The sequence below is a fragment of the Oncorhynchus gorbuscha genome, linkage group LG01 (genome assembly GCF_021184085.1).
Source record: "Oncorhynchus gorbuscha isolate QuinsamMale2020 ecotype Even-year linkage group LG01, OgorEven_v1.0, whole genome shotgun sequence".
Taxonomy (NCBI): domain Eukaryota; kingdom Metazoa; phylum Chordata; class Actinopteri; order Salmoniformes; family Salmonidae; genus Oncorhynchus; species Oncorhynchus gorbuscha.
Genome location: NC_060173.1, coordinates 11,149,805 through 11,168,726, shown reverse-complemented (window position 1 = coordinate 11,168,726; position 18,922 = coordinate 11,149,805). Strand labels below are relative to the sequence as shown.

Sequence of the window (18,922 nt, the reverse complement as noted above, 5' to 3'; positions counted from 1 at the left end):
AAGTGTCAGAGTGTTTCATTGATGCATTTTAATTACACAATATACATGTTCAACACACACACTGCTTACATGGGATCAATAGGAGAACGGTATTTAAAAGAAATCAAGTCAATATCTCTGTCCATCTTGTCTTCATCCCTCCTGAGGGACCGAAGACATCATCCTGACTACACAGTCATCAACCTGGGACCCTATTTCAAACATCTCAGAGTAGCACACTGCCCTACCAAGCAAAAAAGGCCGTAACTGCTCATAGCGTGGAACTGAGAAAAACGGCTTTAATTTACCTTGGTTTCACAGTACCTTTATGAAGTTACTGCTAACATGACCCCCCATTTCCTCCAAAACACAGACAGGATACTTGTCCACGTCATTAAGCACGTATTTAACATAGCAAAAATGACTAACTCATTTACTGCCTTCTTGCTTGGTAGGGAACTATAGACTACTGATCAGCGTTTGACTTTTTTGACCGTAATGAATTAGATTAATCTGGAGAGAGGACCTGATCCTAGACCAGCACTCCTGATCTGAGATGCTTGATAGTTGAAATGAGTCTATGCTGTGTAAGATCTTTAAGCTATGTCATCATCGTTCACTTGCCACAAGCACTACTGTAGCCCGAGCAACAGTATCAGTGCAGTAAGCAGCAGCCAATAATAGTATACAGTCCCTCTGCTACACCGGCATGATTCAAACTAGCAGTAATAATAACATGGCAGACGATAGCATAGCAAAGGGGAAACAGCACTTCAGGGTAGCTAGGATGGAGATAACAGACCTGGGTTCAAATACTATTGGAAATCTTTCAAATACGTTGAGCATTTTCTTTAGCCTTCCTGGAGAGCGGGGTTTGCATTTTGGGACTATCTTATTGGTTCTATTGTGCCATGCAAGCTGAATCAAGCACAGCTTTAAAAAAAAAAAAAAAAATGCGTTATACAAGGTTTTGTGTAATTTCAGCCAGTAGTTTTGAAAGTAGCGCTCACGTGTACAACAACGGCACCCGTTCCGGTCCAGAGAGCGCAGGCCTGCAGCCAATTCGTAAAATAATGAATTTGTATGAGCTGAAGATCCCGTTCAATTTCTTCAAGTGTTTGCCAAATAGTACTTGAACCCATGTCTGGAAAACAGCAAATTGGAGAAAGGAAAGTGTTCACAACCTGTTATTAGTGGATGCAGAACATCAGCATCGCTCATGCTAATCAATTATAGAAGGATACAAATGACTAAGCTAAAAAATAAAATAAAATCAGCATGGATTTAAATGTAAATAACACAGAGGCAGAAGACTTCATTCAGGAGCATTTTAAATCTTAATGCATTTCAAATTATAGCTACAATTTAATAATAATAATAATAAATAATAATACAACAGTCAAGTCATTGTTCCGTAACGCATTCTTAAAATCAAACAAGTGAGGAGTGAACATTTAGCATCTTAAGCCATGGATCCTGATTAGGACTCTACTCTGATCTAAAGCAGCTTTATGTGTGAACTAACCAGGTCAGTGGCTAACATCTTCCTCTAAATACATTGGTACATTTTTTTTAATGAAGGATTTATACAGTACATGTCAAAACATCTGCACCCTGATGAATGTACCAATATCACCGTCAACATTAAAACAATCAAATGAAGGACCACAAGCTGCATTGGTGTTAAAAAGTACAAGGAACAGAAATGTCAAGTGACCAGCCATTATTCTATCTCTGAGGCATACATTCAAGTAAAACATTGATAACATGACAAGATGGTTATCCCCCCCAAAAAAATGGTATATGTTTGTTTATGGTCCTAACCTTTAAAATTCAGTTATTGGTGGCAGATTCGGTTCAAGTCAAAGTTAAAACAAACTACAAACGATTTAAATCCAAAATATATCCCAGATATATCTCTTATACAGTGTCAGGATATACATGGTTGTGATCTTTTTAAAAGGTGAAAAAGTGCTTCATTGGAGAACAGTCAGTCCACAGTTATGTTCCAAATGGCACTTAATCTCCTACATAATGCACTACTTCTAACCAGAGCCTTATATAGATATATTAGTGGGCTATTGGTAAGTTATCTACTCTGGCTTACAGAGTATGATAATAATCAATATTATGTTGGTGATGTTGCCAGACCGCTCTCTCACCCTCCCCTCCAAGTGTTGCCAGATCCCTCTCTCTCACCCTCCCCTCCAAGTGTTGCCAAACCCCTCTCTCTCACCCTCCCCTCCAAGTGTTGCCAAACCCCTCTCTCTCACCCTCCCCTCCAAGTGTTGCCAAACCCCTCTCTCTCACCCTCCCCTCCAAGTGTTGCCAAACCCCTCTCTCTCACCCTCCCCTCCAAGTGTTGCCAAACCCCTCTCTCTCACCCTCCCCTCCAAGTGTTACCAGATCCTCTCTCTCACCCTCCCCTCCAAGTGTTACCAGACCCCTCTCTCTCCCCCTCCCCTCCAAGTGTTACCAGACCCCTCTCTCTCACCCTCCCCTCCAAGTGTTACCAGACCCCTCTCTCTCCCCTCCTCCAAGTGTTACCAGACCCCTCTCTCTCCCCTCCCCTCCAAGTGTTACCAGACGCCTCTCTCTCCCCCTCCCCTCCAAGTGTTGCCAGACCACTCTCTCTCACCCTCCCCTCCAAGTGTTACCAGACCCCTCTCTCTCCCCCTCCCCTCCAAGTGTTGCCAGACCCCTCTCTCTCACTCTCCCCTCCAAGTGCTGCCAGACCTCCCTCTCAAGTGTTGCCAGACCCCTCTCTCTCCCCCTCCCCTCCAAGTGCTGCCAGACCTCCCTCTCTCCCCCTCCCCTCCAAGTGTTGCCAGACCCCACTCTCTCACCCTCCCCTCCAATTGCTGCCAGACCTCCCTCTCAAGTGTTGCCAGACCCCTCTCTCTCCCCCTCCCCTCCAAGTGCTGCCAGACCTCCCTCTCTCCCCCTCAAGTGTTGCCAGACCCCTCTCTCTCACCCTCCCCTTCAAGTGCTGCCAGAGCATGCAAACAGTCACTGACAAATGGGTGCCGTAACACGTAAATGGGTGCAGTAACATGTAAATGGGTGCAGTAAAAACACAACAGCAAGCGTATTCTACCAATTTAAAATACACCGTCTACAACCACAGAGACTAACATATACATTCTATTACTCTATGTATGGATTCAGTGTTAGGAGAGAGTCCAGTTTTAGGTGAAGTTAGTGTTGTGTGGTGGTGGAGCCTGGGACCTACTCCCCTACAGCTTGGAGTTGAAGATGGGAATACCATCGTACATGTCACGTTTGAGCTTGGCCCACTCAGTCAGCCTCTGGACGGTGGTCTTGTCCCTGGTGAGTATCCGGGCAGCTTTCTGCAGCTTCTCCTGGTTCCGGTCCAGATAGCGCAGGCCCTCGGCCTGCAGCAGGTTCAGCTTCTCACCACGGCTCTCATCCAGGGCGATGTCCTCGTTTAAATAAGGGTTGAAGCGGAAGTACGAGTCGGGTGGAAGGAGGGCATCGAGCATGATGTGGACTTCTGATTGGGAGAATAGGGAGGGGGTGAAGGTTACACAAACACACGAACGGGTCAAAATGGCACAAATACATCACCGTTGAATTACTATTTCTTAAAAATATCTTCCTCCAAGGGACATTTATGTAGGTTTAAGTCCCAAAAACATAAAGATAAATTGTGGGCTACAATGGAATATCCCAAAACACAGAGTATACACACAGAAATAAACAGTCTGAAATTTGAGAGAGAGTCAATGAGGGCAGAAACAGTCTAGATGTACCTGAAGGGACTTGTCCAATAGGAAACAGCAGGTCAGAGACATGAAAGTGAGCTTGAGGTTAGTGTTAGTTCAGGTGCTAAAACACTGGTTCTATTAACACTATTGTCAAGCTACACACCTGGAGACTAATTCTCACTACTTGTCTCAATAAGAACCCATTAAGTCTGTGGTTATAGGTAACACTGCAGCAGCTGTTCCCGTCAATGTTACCTCACGTCTCTGTGGGAATATGAGTCTCGGTTCAGGAGATGTGTGCCATTATAGTACATAACGGATAGAGTTTGACTCATATCTGGAGGCTGTGTGGTGGATTCTGGGTCCCAACCAATGCTCTATATAATATAAATATCACCACAAATACACTGAGATGTTGGAGGGATTGTTTTTAGTGTTCTCATTACAAACACACTCCACCCTAGAGATATAGATCAAATAAAACGGCATTCACTGTGTTGTATCGGTGGTGAAACAGATGAGTGCTGTTTCTATCTGTGTTGTATCAGTAGTGAAACAGATGAGTGCTGTTTCTATCTGTGTTGTATCAGTAGTGAAACAGATGAGTGCTGTGTCTCTGTGTTGTATCAGTAGTGAAACAGATGAGTGCTGTTTCTATCTGTGTTGTATCAGTAGTGAAACAGATGAGTGCTGTTTCTATCTGTGTTGTATCAGTAGTGAAACAGATGAGTGCTGTTTCTATCTGTGTTGTATCAGTAGTGAAACAGATGAGTGCTGTGTCTCTGTGTTGTATCAGTAGTGAAACAGATGAGTGCTGTTTCTATCTGTGTTGTATCGGTAGTGAAACAGATGAGTGCTGTGTCTCTGTGTTGTATCAGTAGTGAAACAGATGAGTGCTGTTTCTATCTGTGTTGTATCGGTAGTGAAACAGATGAGTGCTGTGTCTCTCTGTGTTGTATCAGTAGTGAAACAGATGAGTGCTGTTTCTATCTGTGTTGTATCAGTGGTGAAACAGATGAGTGCTGTTTCTATCTGTGTTGTATCGGTAGTGAAACAGATGAGTGCTGTGTCTGTTGTATCAGTAGTGAAACAGATGAGTGCTGTTTCTATCTGTGTTGTATCGGTAGTGAAACAGATGAGTGCTGTGTCTCTCTGTGTTGTATCAGTAGTGAAACAGATGAGTGCTGTGTCTGTTGTATCGGTAGTGAAACAGATGAGTGCTGTCTCTCTGTGTTGTATCAGTAGTGAAACAGATGAGTGCTGTGTCTCTCTGTGTTGTATCAGTAGTGAAACAGATGAGTGCTGTGTCTGTTGTATCGGTAGTGAAACAGATGAGTGCTGTTTCTATCCAATCAAATTTTATTTGTCACATACACATGGTTAGCAGATGTTAATGCGAGTGTAGCGAAATGCTTGTGCTTCTAGTTCTGACAATGCAGTGATAACCAACAAGTAATCTAACTAACAATTCCAAAACTACTGTCTTATACACAGTGTAAGGGGATAAGGAACATGTACATAAGGATATATGAATGAGTGATGGTACAGAGCAGCATACAGTAGATGGTATCGAGTACAGTATATACATATGAGATGAGTGTGTAGACAAAGTAAACAAAGTGGCATAGTTAAAGTGGCTAGTGATACATGTGTTACATAAGGATGCAGTCGATGTTGTAGAGTACAGTATATACATATGCATATGAGATGAATAATGTAGGGTAAGTAACATTATATAAGGTAGCATTGTTTAAAGTGGCTAGTGATATATTTACATCATTTCCATCAATTCCCATTATTAAAATGGCTGGAGTTGGGTCAGTGTCAATGACAGTGTGTTGGCAGCAGCCACTCAATGTTAGTGGTGGCTATTTAACAGTCTGATGGCCTTGAGATAGAAGCTGTTTTTCAGTCTCTCGGTCCCAGCTTTGATGCACCTGTACTGACCTCGCCTTCTGGATGATAGCGGGGTGAACAGGCAGTGGTTCGGGTGGTTGATGTCCTTGATGATCTTTATGGCCTTCCTGTAACAACGGGTGGTGTAGGTGTCCTGGAGGGCAGGTAGTTTGCCCCCGGTGATGCGTTGTGCAGTCCTCACTACCCTCTGGAGAGCCTTACGGTTGAGGGCGGAGCAGTTGCCGTACCAGGCGGTGATACAGCCCGCCAGGATGCTCTCGATTGTGCATCTGTAGAAGTTTGTGAGTGCTTTTGGTGACAAGCCGAATTTCTTCAGCCTCCTGAGGTTGAATAGGCGCTGCTGCGCCTTCTTCACGACGCTGTCAGTGTGAGTGGACCAATTCAGTTTGTCTGTGATGTGTATGCCGAGGAACTTAAAACTAGCTACCCTCTCCACTACTGTTCCATCGATGTGGATAGGGGGTGTTCCCTCTGCTGTTTCCTGAAGTCCACAATCATCTCCTTAGTTTTGTTGACGTTGAGTGTGAGGTTATTTTCCTGACACCACACTCCAAGGGCCCTCACCTCCTCCCTGTAGGCCGTCTCGTCGTTGTTGGTAATCAAGCCTACCACTGTTGTGTCGTCCGCAAACTTGATGATTGAGTTGGAGGCGTGCGTGGCCACGCAGTCGTGGGTGAACAGGGAGTACAGGAGAGGGCTCAGAACGCACCCTTGTGGGGCCCCCGTGTTGAGGATCAGCGGGGAGGAGATGTTGTTGCCTACCCTCACCACCTGGGGGCGGCCCGTCAGGAAGTCCAGTACCCAGTTGCACAGGGCGGGGTCGAGACCCAGGGTCTCGAGCTTGATGACGAGCTTGGAGGGTACTATGGTGTTGAATGCCGAGCTGTAGTCGATGAACAGCATTCTCACATAGGTATTCCTCTTGTCCAGGTGGGTTATGGCAGTGTGCAGTGTGGTTGAGATTGCATCGTCTGTGGACCTATTTGGGCGGTAAGCAAATTGGAGTGGGTCTAGGGTGTCAGGTAGGGTGGAGGTGATATGGTCCTTAACTAGTCTCTCAAAGCACTTCATGATGACGGAAGTGAGTGCTACGGGGCGGTAGTCGTTTAGCTCAGTTACCTTAGCTTTCTTGGGAACAGGAACAATGGTGGCCCTCTTGAAGCATGTGGGAACAGCAGACTGGTATAGGGATTGATTGAATATGTCCGTAAACACACCGGCCAGCTGGTCTGCGCATGCTCGGAGGGCGCGGCTGGGGATGCCGTCTGGGCCTGCAGCCTTGCGAGGGTTAACACGTTTAAATGTCTTACTCACCTCGGCTGCAGTGAAGGAGAGACTGCATGTTTCCGTTGCAGGCCGTGTCAGTGGCACTGTATTGTCCTCAAAGCGGGCAAAAAGTTATTTAGTCTGCCTGGGAGCAAGACATCCTGGTCCGTGACTGGGCTGGATTTCATCTTGTAGTCCGTGATTGACTGTAGACCCTGCCACATGCCTCTTGTGTCTGAGCCATTGAATTGAGATTCCACTTTGTCTCTGTACTGACGCTTAGCTTGTTTGATAGCCTTACGGAGGGAATAGCTGCACTGTTTGTATTCAGTCATGTTGCCAGACACCTTGCCCTGATTAAAAGCAGTGGTTCGCGCTTTCAGTTTCACGCGAATGCTGCCATCAATCCACGGTTTCTGGTTAGGGAATGTTTTTATCGTTGCTATGGGAACGACATCTTCGACGCACGCTCTAATGAACTCGCACACCGAATCAGCGTATTCGTCAATATTCCCATCTGACGCAATACGAAACATGTCCCAGTCCACGTGATGGAAGCAGTCTTGGAGTGTGGAGTCAGCTTGGTCTGACCAGCGTTGGACAGACCTCAGCGTGGGAGCCTCTTGTTTTAATTTCTGTCTGTAGGCAGGGATCAGCAAAATGGAGTCGTGGTCAGCTTTTCCGAAAGGGGGGCGGGGCAGGGCCTTATAATCGTCGCGGAAGTTAGAGTAACAATGATCCAAGGTTTTACCACCCCTGGTTGCGCAATCGATATGCTGATAAAATTTAGGGAGTCTTGTTTTCAGATTGGCTTTGTTAAAATCCCCAGCTACAATGAATGCAGCCTCCGGATAAATGTTTTCCAGTTTGCAAAGAGTTAAATAAAGTTCGTTCAGAGCCATCGATGTGTCTGCTTGGGGGGGGATATATACGGCTGTGATTATAATCGAAGTTGTATCTGTGTTGTATCAGTGGTGAAACAGATGAGTGCTGTGTGTGTTGTATCAGTAGTGAAACAGATGAGTGCTGTGTCTCTTTGTGTTGTATCGGTGGTGAAACAGATGAGTGCTGTGTGTGTTGTATCGGTAGTGAAAGAGATGAGTGCTGTGTCTCTTTGTGTGGTGCTCCTGTAGTTTGGGATGAATCTTTCCCACTCTACACCTCATCTCCCCTTTCAGAGGGGTTATTTATAACCAGCAGATTAACACACTTAAAAGCCTGTTTTCCTCTTCAAAAACACTCTCTCCTATAGCACCACGACACTCACTGAGACCACCTCACCCCTCTCAGTGTGTAACAGTGTAGCTTTCAGGCTGTGTTGGTGTGCACAGAGATAAGGTGTGCACAGAGATAAGGTGTGCACAGAGATAAGGTGTGCACAGAGATAAGGTGTGCACAGTTGATGTGAAGTAGACCTGAAGTCATGCAGGGGCTGTGTGGGCATGCCTGTTTTACTGGGCCCCCGAGTGGCGCAGTGGTCTAAGGCACTGCATCTCATTGCAAGAGGTATCACTAAAGTCCCTGGTTCGAATCCAGGTTGTATCACATCCGGCCGTGATTGGGAGTCCCATGGCCCAGCGTTGTTCGGGTTTGACCGTCAATGTAAATAAGAAGTTGTTCTTAACCGACTTGCCTGGTTAAATAAAATACATTTACTCTAATCACAGACTGCCTTCATCTCATCTCATCCTTACCGGGAAATGTGTTGAGAATCAAAGTGGCCATTAGAACATTGTTATTTTACAGCTGCTTGTTACTTTATTCTTTTTCCATTTTTTCCATTTTTAAACGGCATTGTTGGTTAGAGCCTGTTGTATAAGTAAGCATTTCACTGTACACCTGTTGTATTCGGTGCATGTGACTTATAGAAGTGATGCAGAGATGTATATCAGAGGGTACATGGACCCGCCCAGACGTACCCTCTGTGTCGGTGGCAGAGCTGATGACGTTGGTGAGCTTGGTCTTGAGGCTGGTGTACGTGGTGTTGTTTTTGCCAGCTGTCTCCACGCGGCCCGTACCCAGTGACACCACACACTGGACCGGCGTATTGGGCCACAGGCATTTACACTCATGGATGGCCAACGCTGTGGGGTTGTTGATGAGGAGACCTCCATCCTGGAGACAGAGAGAGAACAAACTATTATGATCCTGCTATTGCTATGCCCATTTGGGGCTCCCGAGTGGCACAGTGGTCTAAGGCACTGCATCTCAGTGTTTGAGGCATCACTACAGACACCCTGGTTCAAATCCAGGCTGTATCACAACCGGCCGTGATTGGGAGTCCCATAGGGCGGCGCATAATTGGCCCAACGTCGTCTGGGTTTGGCCGGTGTAGGCAGTCATTGTAAATAAGAATTTGTTCTTAACTGACTTGACTAGTTAAATAAAAGTTAAAACATTTAAATAATACACAGTATAGATTTTAAAACAGTTATGTACCAGCATCATTTAATAGTCATTGACACACTAAGTTGATTTAAAAGATTTCTTTGCTTGTTGCAGTTTGGAAAGTAGGAAAAGCCAAAACGTCAGCTGTTAAATCATTTATGAACATCTGTGGAAAGGAAGGTAACAGATCAATGATGTAGTTTCACACGTACAGGACACAGACACACGCACAGGACACAGACACACGCACAGGACACAGACACACGCACAGGACACAGACACACGCACAGGACACAGACACACGCACAGGACACAGACACACGCACAGGACACAGGCACACGCACAGGACACAGGCACACGCACAGGACACAGACACACGCACAGGACACAGACACACGCACAGGACACAGACACACGCACAGGACACAGGCACACGCACAGGACACAGACGCACGCACAGGACACAGACACACGCACAGGACACAGACACACGCACAGGACACAGACACAGGCACAGATGCACGCACGCACAGACGCACGCACAGGACACAGACGCACGCACAGGACACAGACGCACGCACAGGACACAGACGCACGCACAGACGCACGCACAGGACACAGACGCACGCACAGACGCACGCACAGGACACAGACGCACGTACAGGACACAGACGCACGTACAGGACACAGACACACGCACAGGACACAGACGCACGCACAGGACACAGACGCACGCACAGGACACAGACACACGCACAGACGCACGCACAGGACACAGACGCACGCACAGGACACAGACACACGACACAGACACAGACACACGCACAGACGCACGCACAGACGCACGCACAGGACACAGACGCACGCACAGGACACAGACGCACGCACAGGACACAGACGCACGCACAGGACACAGACGCACGCACAGGACACAGACGCACGCACAGGACACAGACACACGCACGCACAGGACACAGACACACGCACAGATGCACGCACAGGACACAGACGCACGCACAGGACACAGACGCACGCACAGGACACAGACGCACGCACAGACGCACGCACAGGACACAGACGCACGCACAGACGCACGCACAGGACACAGACGCACGCACAGACGCACGCACAGGACACAGACGCACGCACAGGACACAGACGCACACAGACGCACGCACAGGACACAGACGCACGCACAGGACACAGACGCACGCACAGGACACAGACGCACGCACAGGACACAGACACAGACGCACGCACAGGACACAGACGCACGCACAGGACACAGACGCACGCACAGACGCACGCACAGGACACAGACACACGTGCAGGACACAGACACAGGACACAGACGCACGCACAGGACACAGACGCACGCACAGGACACAGACGCACGCACAGACGCACGCACAGGACACAGACGCACGCACAGACGCACGCACAGGACACAGACGCACGCACAGACGCACGCACAGGACACAGACGCACGCACAGGACACAGACGCACGCACAGGACACAGGCACAGGACACAGGCGCACGCACAGGACACAGGCGCACGCACAGGACACAGGCGCACGCACAGGACACAGGCGCACGCACAGGACACAGACGCACGCACAGGACACAGACACACACACAGGCACACAGACACACGCACACACGCACAGGACACAGACACACGCACAGGACACAGGCACAGGACACAGACACACGCACAGGACACAGACACACGCGCAGGACACAGACGCACGACACACAGACGCACGCACAGACACAGACACAGACACACACACGCACAGGACACAGACACACGCACAGACACACGCACAGACACAGACACACACAGACACAGGACACAGACAGGACACAGACACACGCGCAGGACACAGACACACGCACAGGACACAGACACACGCGCAGGACACAGACACACGCGCAGGACACAGACACACGCGCAGGACACAGACACACGCGCAGGACACAGACACACGCGCAGGACACAGACACACGGACACACGCAGGACACAGACACACGCACAGGACACACGCGCAGGACACACGCACAGGACACACGCACAGGACACAGACACACGCACAGGACACACACACAGGACACACGCACAGGACACAGACACACGCACAGGACACAGACACACGCACAGGACACAGGACACACGCACAGGACACAGACACACGACACAGGACACACGCACAGGACACAGACAGGACACAGACACACGCACAGGACACAGACACACGACACACGTACAGGACACAGACACACGACACAGGACACAGACACAGGACACAGGACACACGCACAGGACACAGACACACGCACAGGACACACGTACAGGACACAGACACAGGACACACGTACAGGACACAGACACAGGACACAGACACAGGACACAGACACACGCACAGGACACAGACACATGAACAAGACACAGACACACGTACAAGACACAGACACACGTACAAGACACAGACACACGTACAGGACACAGACACACGTACAGGACACAGACACACGTACAGGACACAGACAAACGGCTGTATCTTTTCTCTTCCCTTCTGTCTAACTGGCTTTGATATCAAACAGCCACCCAGGAGCAATGGGAGTGTATGGTCTGAGGGGTGTTGAATATGCATGAGGCTGGGTGCCTCGGGTTGGCTACAGGATCAAACACTGAGGGGCCAGCCCTCATTAGGGAGGCTAGGCTGGGGGGTGGGAGCTCTGGGGCCCGGAGTGTCTAGTTAGAAAGTCTCTGGGGGAAGATTTTAGTGTGTGTGCGCATGGGGAGGGGCAGTCAGACCTTCTGGGTGGGGGAGGGGCCCTCTCCCATCACTATATCCCTCCTGTACATGAGAGATTTCTGAACTTCATTTTCAATAAATACCTAATTGTTTGCAAAAACATGTTTCACTGTTATTTGGGGGTATTGTGTATAGGTAGATGGGTGAGAAAAATACGTATTTAATACATTTTGAATTCAGGTTTAACAAGAAAATGTGGAATAAAGCCAAGGGATGTGAATACTTTTTGAAAGCAGTGCAAGTTTCAACTAGAAGATTAATAAGTGTATTCCTACGAAGAAGATTACTTAAACATTGTGAAAATAAGGCAACCCTTCCTGGACTATAATACCAGTCCAAATTTTGGACACACTTACTTATTCAAGGGTTTTTACTATTTTCAACATTGTAGAATAATAGTGAAGACATCAAAACTATTAACACATATGGAATCATCTAGTAAGCAAAAGTGTTAAATATATTTTTTAGGTTCTTCAAAGTAGCCACCCTTTGCCTTGATGACAGCTTTGAAAACTCTTGGCACTCTTTCAACCAGCTTCACCTGGAATGCTTTTCCAACATTCTTGGAGGAGCTCCCACATATGCTGAGCACTTGTTGGCTGCTTTTCCTTCACTCTGTGGTCCAGGTCATCCCAAACCATCTCAAATTGGGTTGAGGCTGGGTGATTGTGGAGGCCAGGTCATCTGATGCAGCACTCCATCACTCTCCTTCTTAGTCAAATAGCCCTTACACAGCCTGCCAGTGTATTGTGTCATTGTCCTGTTGAAAAACAAAAGATAGTGGGACTAAGTGCAAACCAGATGGGATGTCATATGGCTGCAGAATGCTGTGGTAACCATGCTGGTTAAGTGTGCCTTGAATTCTAAATAAAATCCCTGACAGTGTCACCAGCAAAGCACCCCCACACCTCCGACTCCATGCTTCACGGTGGGAACCGCAGGAGCAGAGATCATCTGTTCACCCACACTACGTCTCACCAAGACAAGTGGTTGGAACCAAAAATTGTACATTTTGACTCATTAGACCAAAAGGACAGATTTCCACCAGTCTAATGTCCATTGATCGTGTTTCTTGGCACAAGCAAGTTTCTTATTATTATTGGGGTCCTTTAGTAGTGGTTTCTTTGCAGCAATTCAGCCATGAAGGCCTGATTCAAACAGTCTCCTCTGAACACTTGATGTTGAGATGTCTATTTCTTGAACTCTGAAGCATTTATTTGGGCTGCAATTTCTGAGGCTGGTAACTCTAATGAACTTATCCTCCGCAGCAGAGGTAAGTCTGGGTCTTCCATTCCTGTGGCGGTCCTCATGAAAACCAGGGCTTGATGGTTTTTGCAACTGCACTTTCAAAGTTCTTTCACTTTAAAAGTACTTGAAATGTTCTGTATTGACTGACCTTCATGTCTTAAAGTAATGATGGACTGTCGTTTCTCTTTGATTATTTGAGCTGTTCTTGCCATAATATGGACTTGGTCTTTTACCAAATAGGGCTGTCTTCTGTATACCATCCCTACCTTGTCACAACAAAATTGATTGGCTCAAATGCATTAAGCAAATAAATTCCAAAAATTAACGTAACATGTCACACCTGTTAATTGAAATGCATTCCAGGTGACTACCTCATGAAGCTGGTTGAGAGAATGCCAAGAGTGTGCAAAACTCAAAGCAAAGTGCGGCTACATTGAAGGATCTCAAATATTTAAAAAAATATATATATATTTTTTTACACATGATTTCATAGTTTTGATGTCTTCACTATTAGTCTACAATTTAGAACATAGTAATAAAGAAAAACCCTTGAATGAGGAGGTGTGTCCAAACTTTTGAATGGTACTGTATATGGAAACACTTGCATTGGGGTTGGTGGATGTGGGCTTGCAGATCGGTGTGTGTGCACGCTAGATGTACTCTTAATGGGAGGAAATCAGGCTGCAGACAGAAGCACCTAGACAAAGTCCACTGACCAACCGGACAAAACAACTCAGTGCTTTTATCATCACTTTACCCACTGAGTGACTCCATTTTCTTTAATTATGGTAGTGGCTTAGATGTGCCATGGCAGCTTCTTTTCCTTGATAGCTGGAGTGGCCAGATTTCAAATAGCACCGAGCACAATGCCTTCCACTCATAACCAGTGTGACACACAGTCTCCCAGTCAGCCGAGAGTAGAATCATTCTGAATGCCGTGTCTCAATGACTCGCCACCTGTTAGGGGCATTTATAGACAAGAGTCGGCTCATTGAAGCACAGGCTGCATCCCGAATGACAGCATATTCACTACATAGTTCACTCCTTTTGACCAGGGCCCAATAGGCCCTATGGGTCCTAGTCAAAAGTAGTGCACTATGTAGGGAAGTCTGTTTTTAAACACTGAAGAAGAGACTCCATGGTGTTATTATTATTATTATTATTGGCAGTTAACCCACTGTTCCCTGAAGAAATGGATGTCAATTACGGTGTCAGACGCCTGATGCCATTGTATGCTTTGCAATGCTGCTTGGAGTCTTTTCAGCTGTACACTCACGGTTTTTCTTTCCCAACTGATGCCAGTGCCACACCGAAGCACTGCTTGAGGTCTTTAGGGGGGGACTTTTCATCTGAGAACCACACTGGTACGGCTTATACACTTGGACCGTTGCCATGTTCTCACAGAAAGGGTTTCTTCAGACCCGGGTGTATAATTTGGACTGGAGGGTTAAAGTTAGAAACAATTATTTACTTAGGGGCCAAACTGTGGCAAATGAGCTGGGCACACAGAAAGAGGCAACAGAAGCTGCCTGTCAAACTCAGCATGACGCAGGTCAAGGGTCACTTCCCCTTCAGAGGGATTTAGAGCTGTAATGCAAGTCTCATTTTAATACCTCTATTCCGTAGCCAATGTCTGTATAGAAAGCTGCTCTTCCCACAGGTCAAAATGTCCTCCTTTGGGTGAAGGGTACAGCCCCTCTCTATTGAGGTGATTTGACAGAGTGTAACCCCGGTGCCAAAGGCTAAACTGCAATTGAAATATTGGAGAACGGTTCAGGACGGCAGCTTTGCCCCCCTTCAAAGTAGAACCCCCATAATCAAAGGCAGAACAAGACAGAAAGGTGAAGCATGATGCAGAACTGCAAGCCAAAACATACTTCTACTACATGCCCAAAAGTATGTGGACACCCGCTTGAACATCTCATTCCAAAATCATGGGCATTAATATGCAGTTGGTCCCCTTTGCTGGGGCGGCAGCGTAGCCTAGTGGTTAGAGCGTTGGACTAGTAACCGGAAGGTTGTGAGTTCAAATCACAACCTGATTCTACCTGACAAGGTACAAATCTGTCGTTCTGCCCCTGAACAGACAGTTAACCTGTAGGCCGTCATTGAAAATAAGAATATGTTCTTAACTGACTTGCATGGTTAAATAAAGGTTAAATAAAGGTTAAAAAAAATAAAATAAAAAAATTTAAAAGCCTCCTCTCTTCTGGGAAGGGTTTCTACTTGATGTTGGAACATTGCTGCTATAACAGCCTCCACTCTTCTGGGAAGGTGTTCCAATAGATGTTGGAACATTGCTGCCATAACAGCCTCCACTCTTCTGGGAAGGCTTTCCACTAGAAGTTGGAACATTGCTGCGGGGACATGCTTCCATTCAGCCACTGATGTTGGGCGATTAGGCCTGGCTCACAGTCGGCGTTGAAATTCTTCCCAAATGTGTTTGATGGGGTTGAGGTCGGGTTTTGTGCAGGCCAGTCAAGTTCTTCCACACTGATCGAGACAAACCATTTCTGTATGGACCTCACTTTGTGCACGGGGGGGGCAGTGTCATGCTAAAACAGGAAAAGGCCTTCCCCAAACTGTTGCCACACATTTGGAAGCACAGAAACATCTAGAATGTCATTGTATGCTGTAGCATTTAGATTTCGCTTCACTGGAACTAAGGGGTCCAAACCAAACTTCACAGTGGGCACTATGTATTGGGGAAGGAAGCATTCCCCTGGCTTCCGCCAAACCCAGACTAGTCAGTCGAACTGCCAGATGGTGAAGCGTGATTCATCACTTCAGAGAACACGTGTCCACTGCTCCAGAGTCCAATGGCGGCGAGCTTTACACCACTCCAGCCGACGCTTGGCATTGCACATGTTGATCTTAGGCTTGGCCATGGAAACCCATTTCATTAAGTTCCCAACGAACTGTTAATGTGCTGATGTTGCTTCCAGAGACAGCTTGGAACTCGGTAGTGAGTGTTTCACCGAGGACAGACACACTACAGCACTCTGCGGTCCTGTTCTGTGAGATTGTGTGGCCTACCACTTCGTGGCTGAGCCATTGCTGCTCCTAGACGTTTCCACTTCACAATAATAGCACTTACAGTTGACCGGGGCAGCTCTAGCAGGACAGAAATACGACAAACTGACTTGTTGGAAAGATGGCATCCTATGACGGTGCTAATGTTTGTCTATGCAGATTGCATGGCTGTGTGCTCGATTTTATACACCTGTCAGCAACGGGCGTGGCTGAAATGGCCGATTCCAATCATTTGAATTCTATAATAAACATGGTTTTGTATATACAGTGTAATATGTATGCTGGTCTGGTGTTAAAAGATAGATCTGTCCTCATACTCCTCCTGGGGAAACATTTCTCCCCTGGGTTTGGTCCCTCTCCTTCAGCCAGTAATGGTTGATACACAAATCAAACTTGTTTTAGTGAGGCCACAATATTCCTACTAGCTAATAAGGCTCTGCCTGCACCTGTGGGAGCATGTTTGACTGCTAAAATATTGGCAAATTAAAACAGAATTAGCGTGTAAAAGAAGTAGCAGAAATACATTCCATTAAGAACACGAGACGGGATGAAAGGATAACTCAAATAAATAGCTACAATTTAAAGGACGGTTAGTTCCTACTTCAAATTAATTCTGCTGCCATTACTGCCAAGACTTGTTGGCTTATCTGCATTGTTCCACTAAGCCATTTTTAGGGGGGTGTGATTTAGATAGAACCCCATTCCCATCTAGCGTTATGATCTAAAAGTCATTTCACGCATCAGCGTTTGTCAGCTCCTATTAGCAACTTCCTCCTCACAATCTCTCTCCATCCCACTCCCCCTCCCTCCCCCTCTCTCCATCCCTCCCCCTCTCGCTCCCTCCCTCCCCTCTCGCTCCCTCCCTCCCCTCTCGCTCCCTCCCTCCCTCAGCTATGGGCCAATAGCCCCTTGGGTGAGGGCCAAGATGAGTGGTCACAACACATGGGAAACTCTGGTCCAAAGAGCCGGGTCCAGTACATGTGTTCCATGCTGCATACACTCTCTTTTCAGCTCCAGTCAGCTGTTCTGGTCATTAGGAGCTGCTCTTAGAACGTCTGGTTGCGTCCCATAGGGCACACTATTCCCTATATAGTGCCCTACATTTGACAAGGCTTGGCCAAGGGGTCGAAGGGGCTTTAGGCCGAGCTGGAGCCCAGTGCTGCTGCCTGGATTTACCCATAAGGCCTTTGGCACTGAAGCTTAAACACGGTTTAATTGGGGAGAGGTTACATAAATCATTATGGACCATTTGATGGATGCTACCCAGTGTGTGTTACAATAGCAGCTCTGTTTCCAGGAGCAGATCCTTCAGCCTCCATGATCATATTCAGCTAGGCCCTCACGGATATACTGAATAAGGATTAGCATGAGTCTTCCTGTTCAACTCAGGATGTAGCGCTCAAACAGGTCGAAAATCATGTTTACTATGCAATCAAGTGAATGAATCTGTCTGTTCTATTGATTAATTGTCCAGATAAAATCAACTCTTAGCTATGTAATCACGTGTATATTGAACAAGGTTTGCTAAATCAAGGGTGTTTGTTGAAGCAGATGCACAACCTTAAATAATATCCATCTGATCTCAAGTGAATAAATCGGGCTGTTCAATGAATCAATTGTCCAGATAACAACTAATCCTTAGTCCCTTTCACCAACGAGGATGAGACAGACATACAATGGTGTTAGTGTGATGTCACCATCATCATCATCATCTAGGAATGAGTGGTCAAGTCAAACCAAAAGGTCTCCATGCCACATTATGTAATTACACAGCCTGGTTCTCCTATTTGACCTTTGACCTGAGAGAACAGAAGGGTCAGAATGAAGTCCAAGTAGTCATCCCACGAAGAAAATGGAGAGGGATGAAGTATTCATCTGTGTGAGAGAGACACGGAGTGACAAATATGCCCTCAGGTTAGGAAAAGCAATCGAGTCTCTCCCACCCACCCACCCACCCACCCACCCGAGAGCACTGAATTATCAGCTCCTCCTGCTGTGACCTGACATGTGACAGCATCCTCTTAAGCAATAGGTCATATTTGGCTACCTCATATTCATATGGCACATTTTCACAGTCCATCATAATAAATAAAACAAAGTGATTAATCAGAAATGTCCCAGGGGAGATGAGTGGAAATACAGATCCAAGTGACTGAACTCACATATCAATTCATTAATAGGTGATTGACGGACAGCCCGCTTTACAACAGCGGCTTTAATGCAGATTTCTATGAGAAAATCTCTTTTCAGCCACTCCAGAGAGATGGCTGGTGCAGAGGTAGTACTGTGAGGGATAAGGGGGTTAGGGATACAGAGATATGGCTGGTGCAGAGGTAGTACTGTGAGGGATAAGGGGGTTATGGATACAGAGAGATGGCTGGTGCAGAGGTAGTACTGTGAGGGATAAGGGGGTTAGGGATACAGAGAGTGGAGGGAGGTAGTACTGTGAGGGATAAGGGGGTTAGGGATAAAGAGAGTGATGGAGGGAGGCAGTACTGTGAGGGATAAGGGGATTAGGGATATAGAGAGTGATGAAGGGAG

General features: G+C 47.0%; 1 protein-coding gene across 1 annotated transcript in view; it reads right to left on the bottom strand.

Moving 5' to 3' along the window:
• Window positions 1–2,896: 2,896 nt before the first annotated feature.
• The window catches only part of LOC124033001 (calcium-independent phospholipase A2-gamma-like), a 37,461-nt gene continuing 21,435 nt past the window's right edge, over window positions 2,897–18,922 (bottom strand). Inside the window, exons 9-10 of the mRNA XM_046344936.1 lie at window positions 8,810–9,005; window positions 2,897–3,493 (exon numbers count right to left, since the gene is read on the bottom strand). Coding sequence (XP_046200892.1) covers window positions 3,216–3,493; window positions 8,810–9,005 — 474 coding nt within the window. The 3' untranslated portion in view covers window positions 2,897–3,215. The remainder of the gene's footprint in view (window positions 3,494–8,809; window positions 9,006–18,922) is intronic.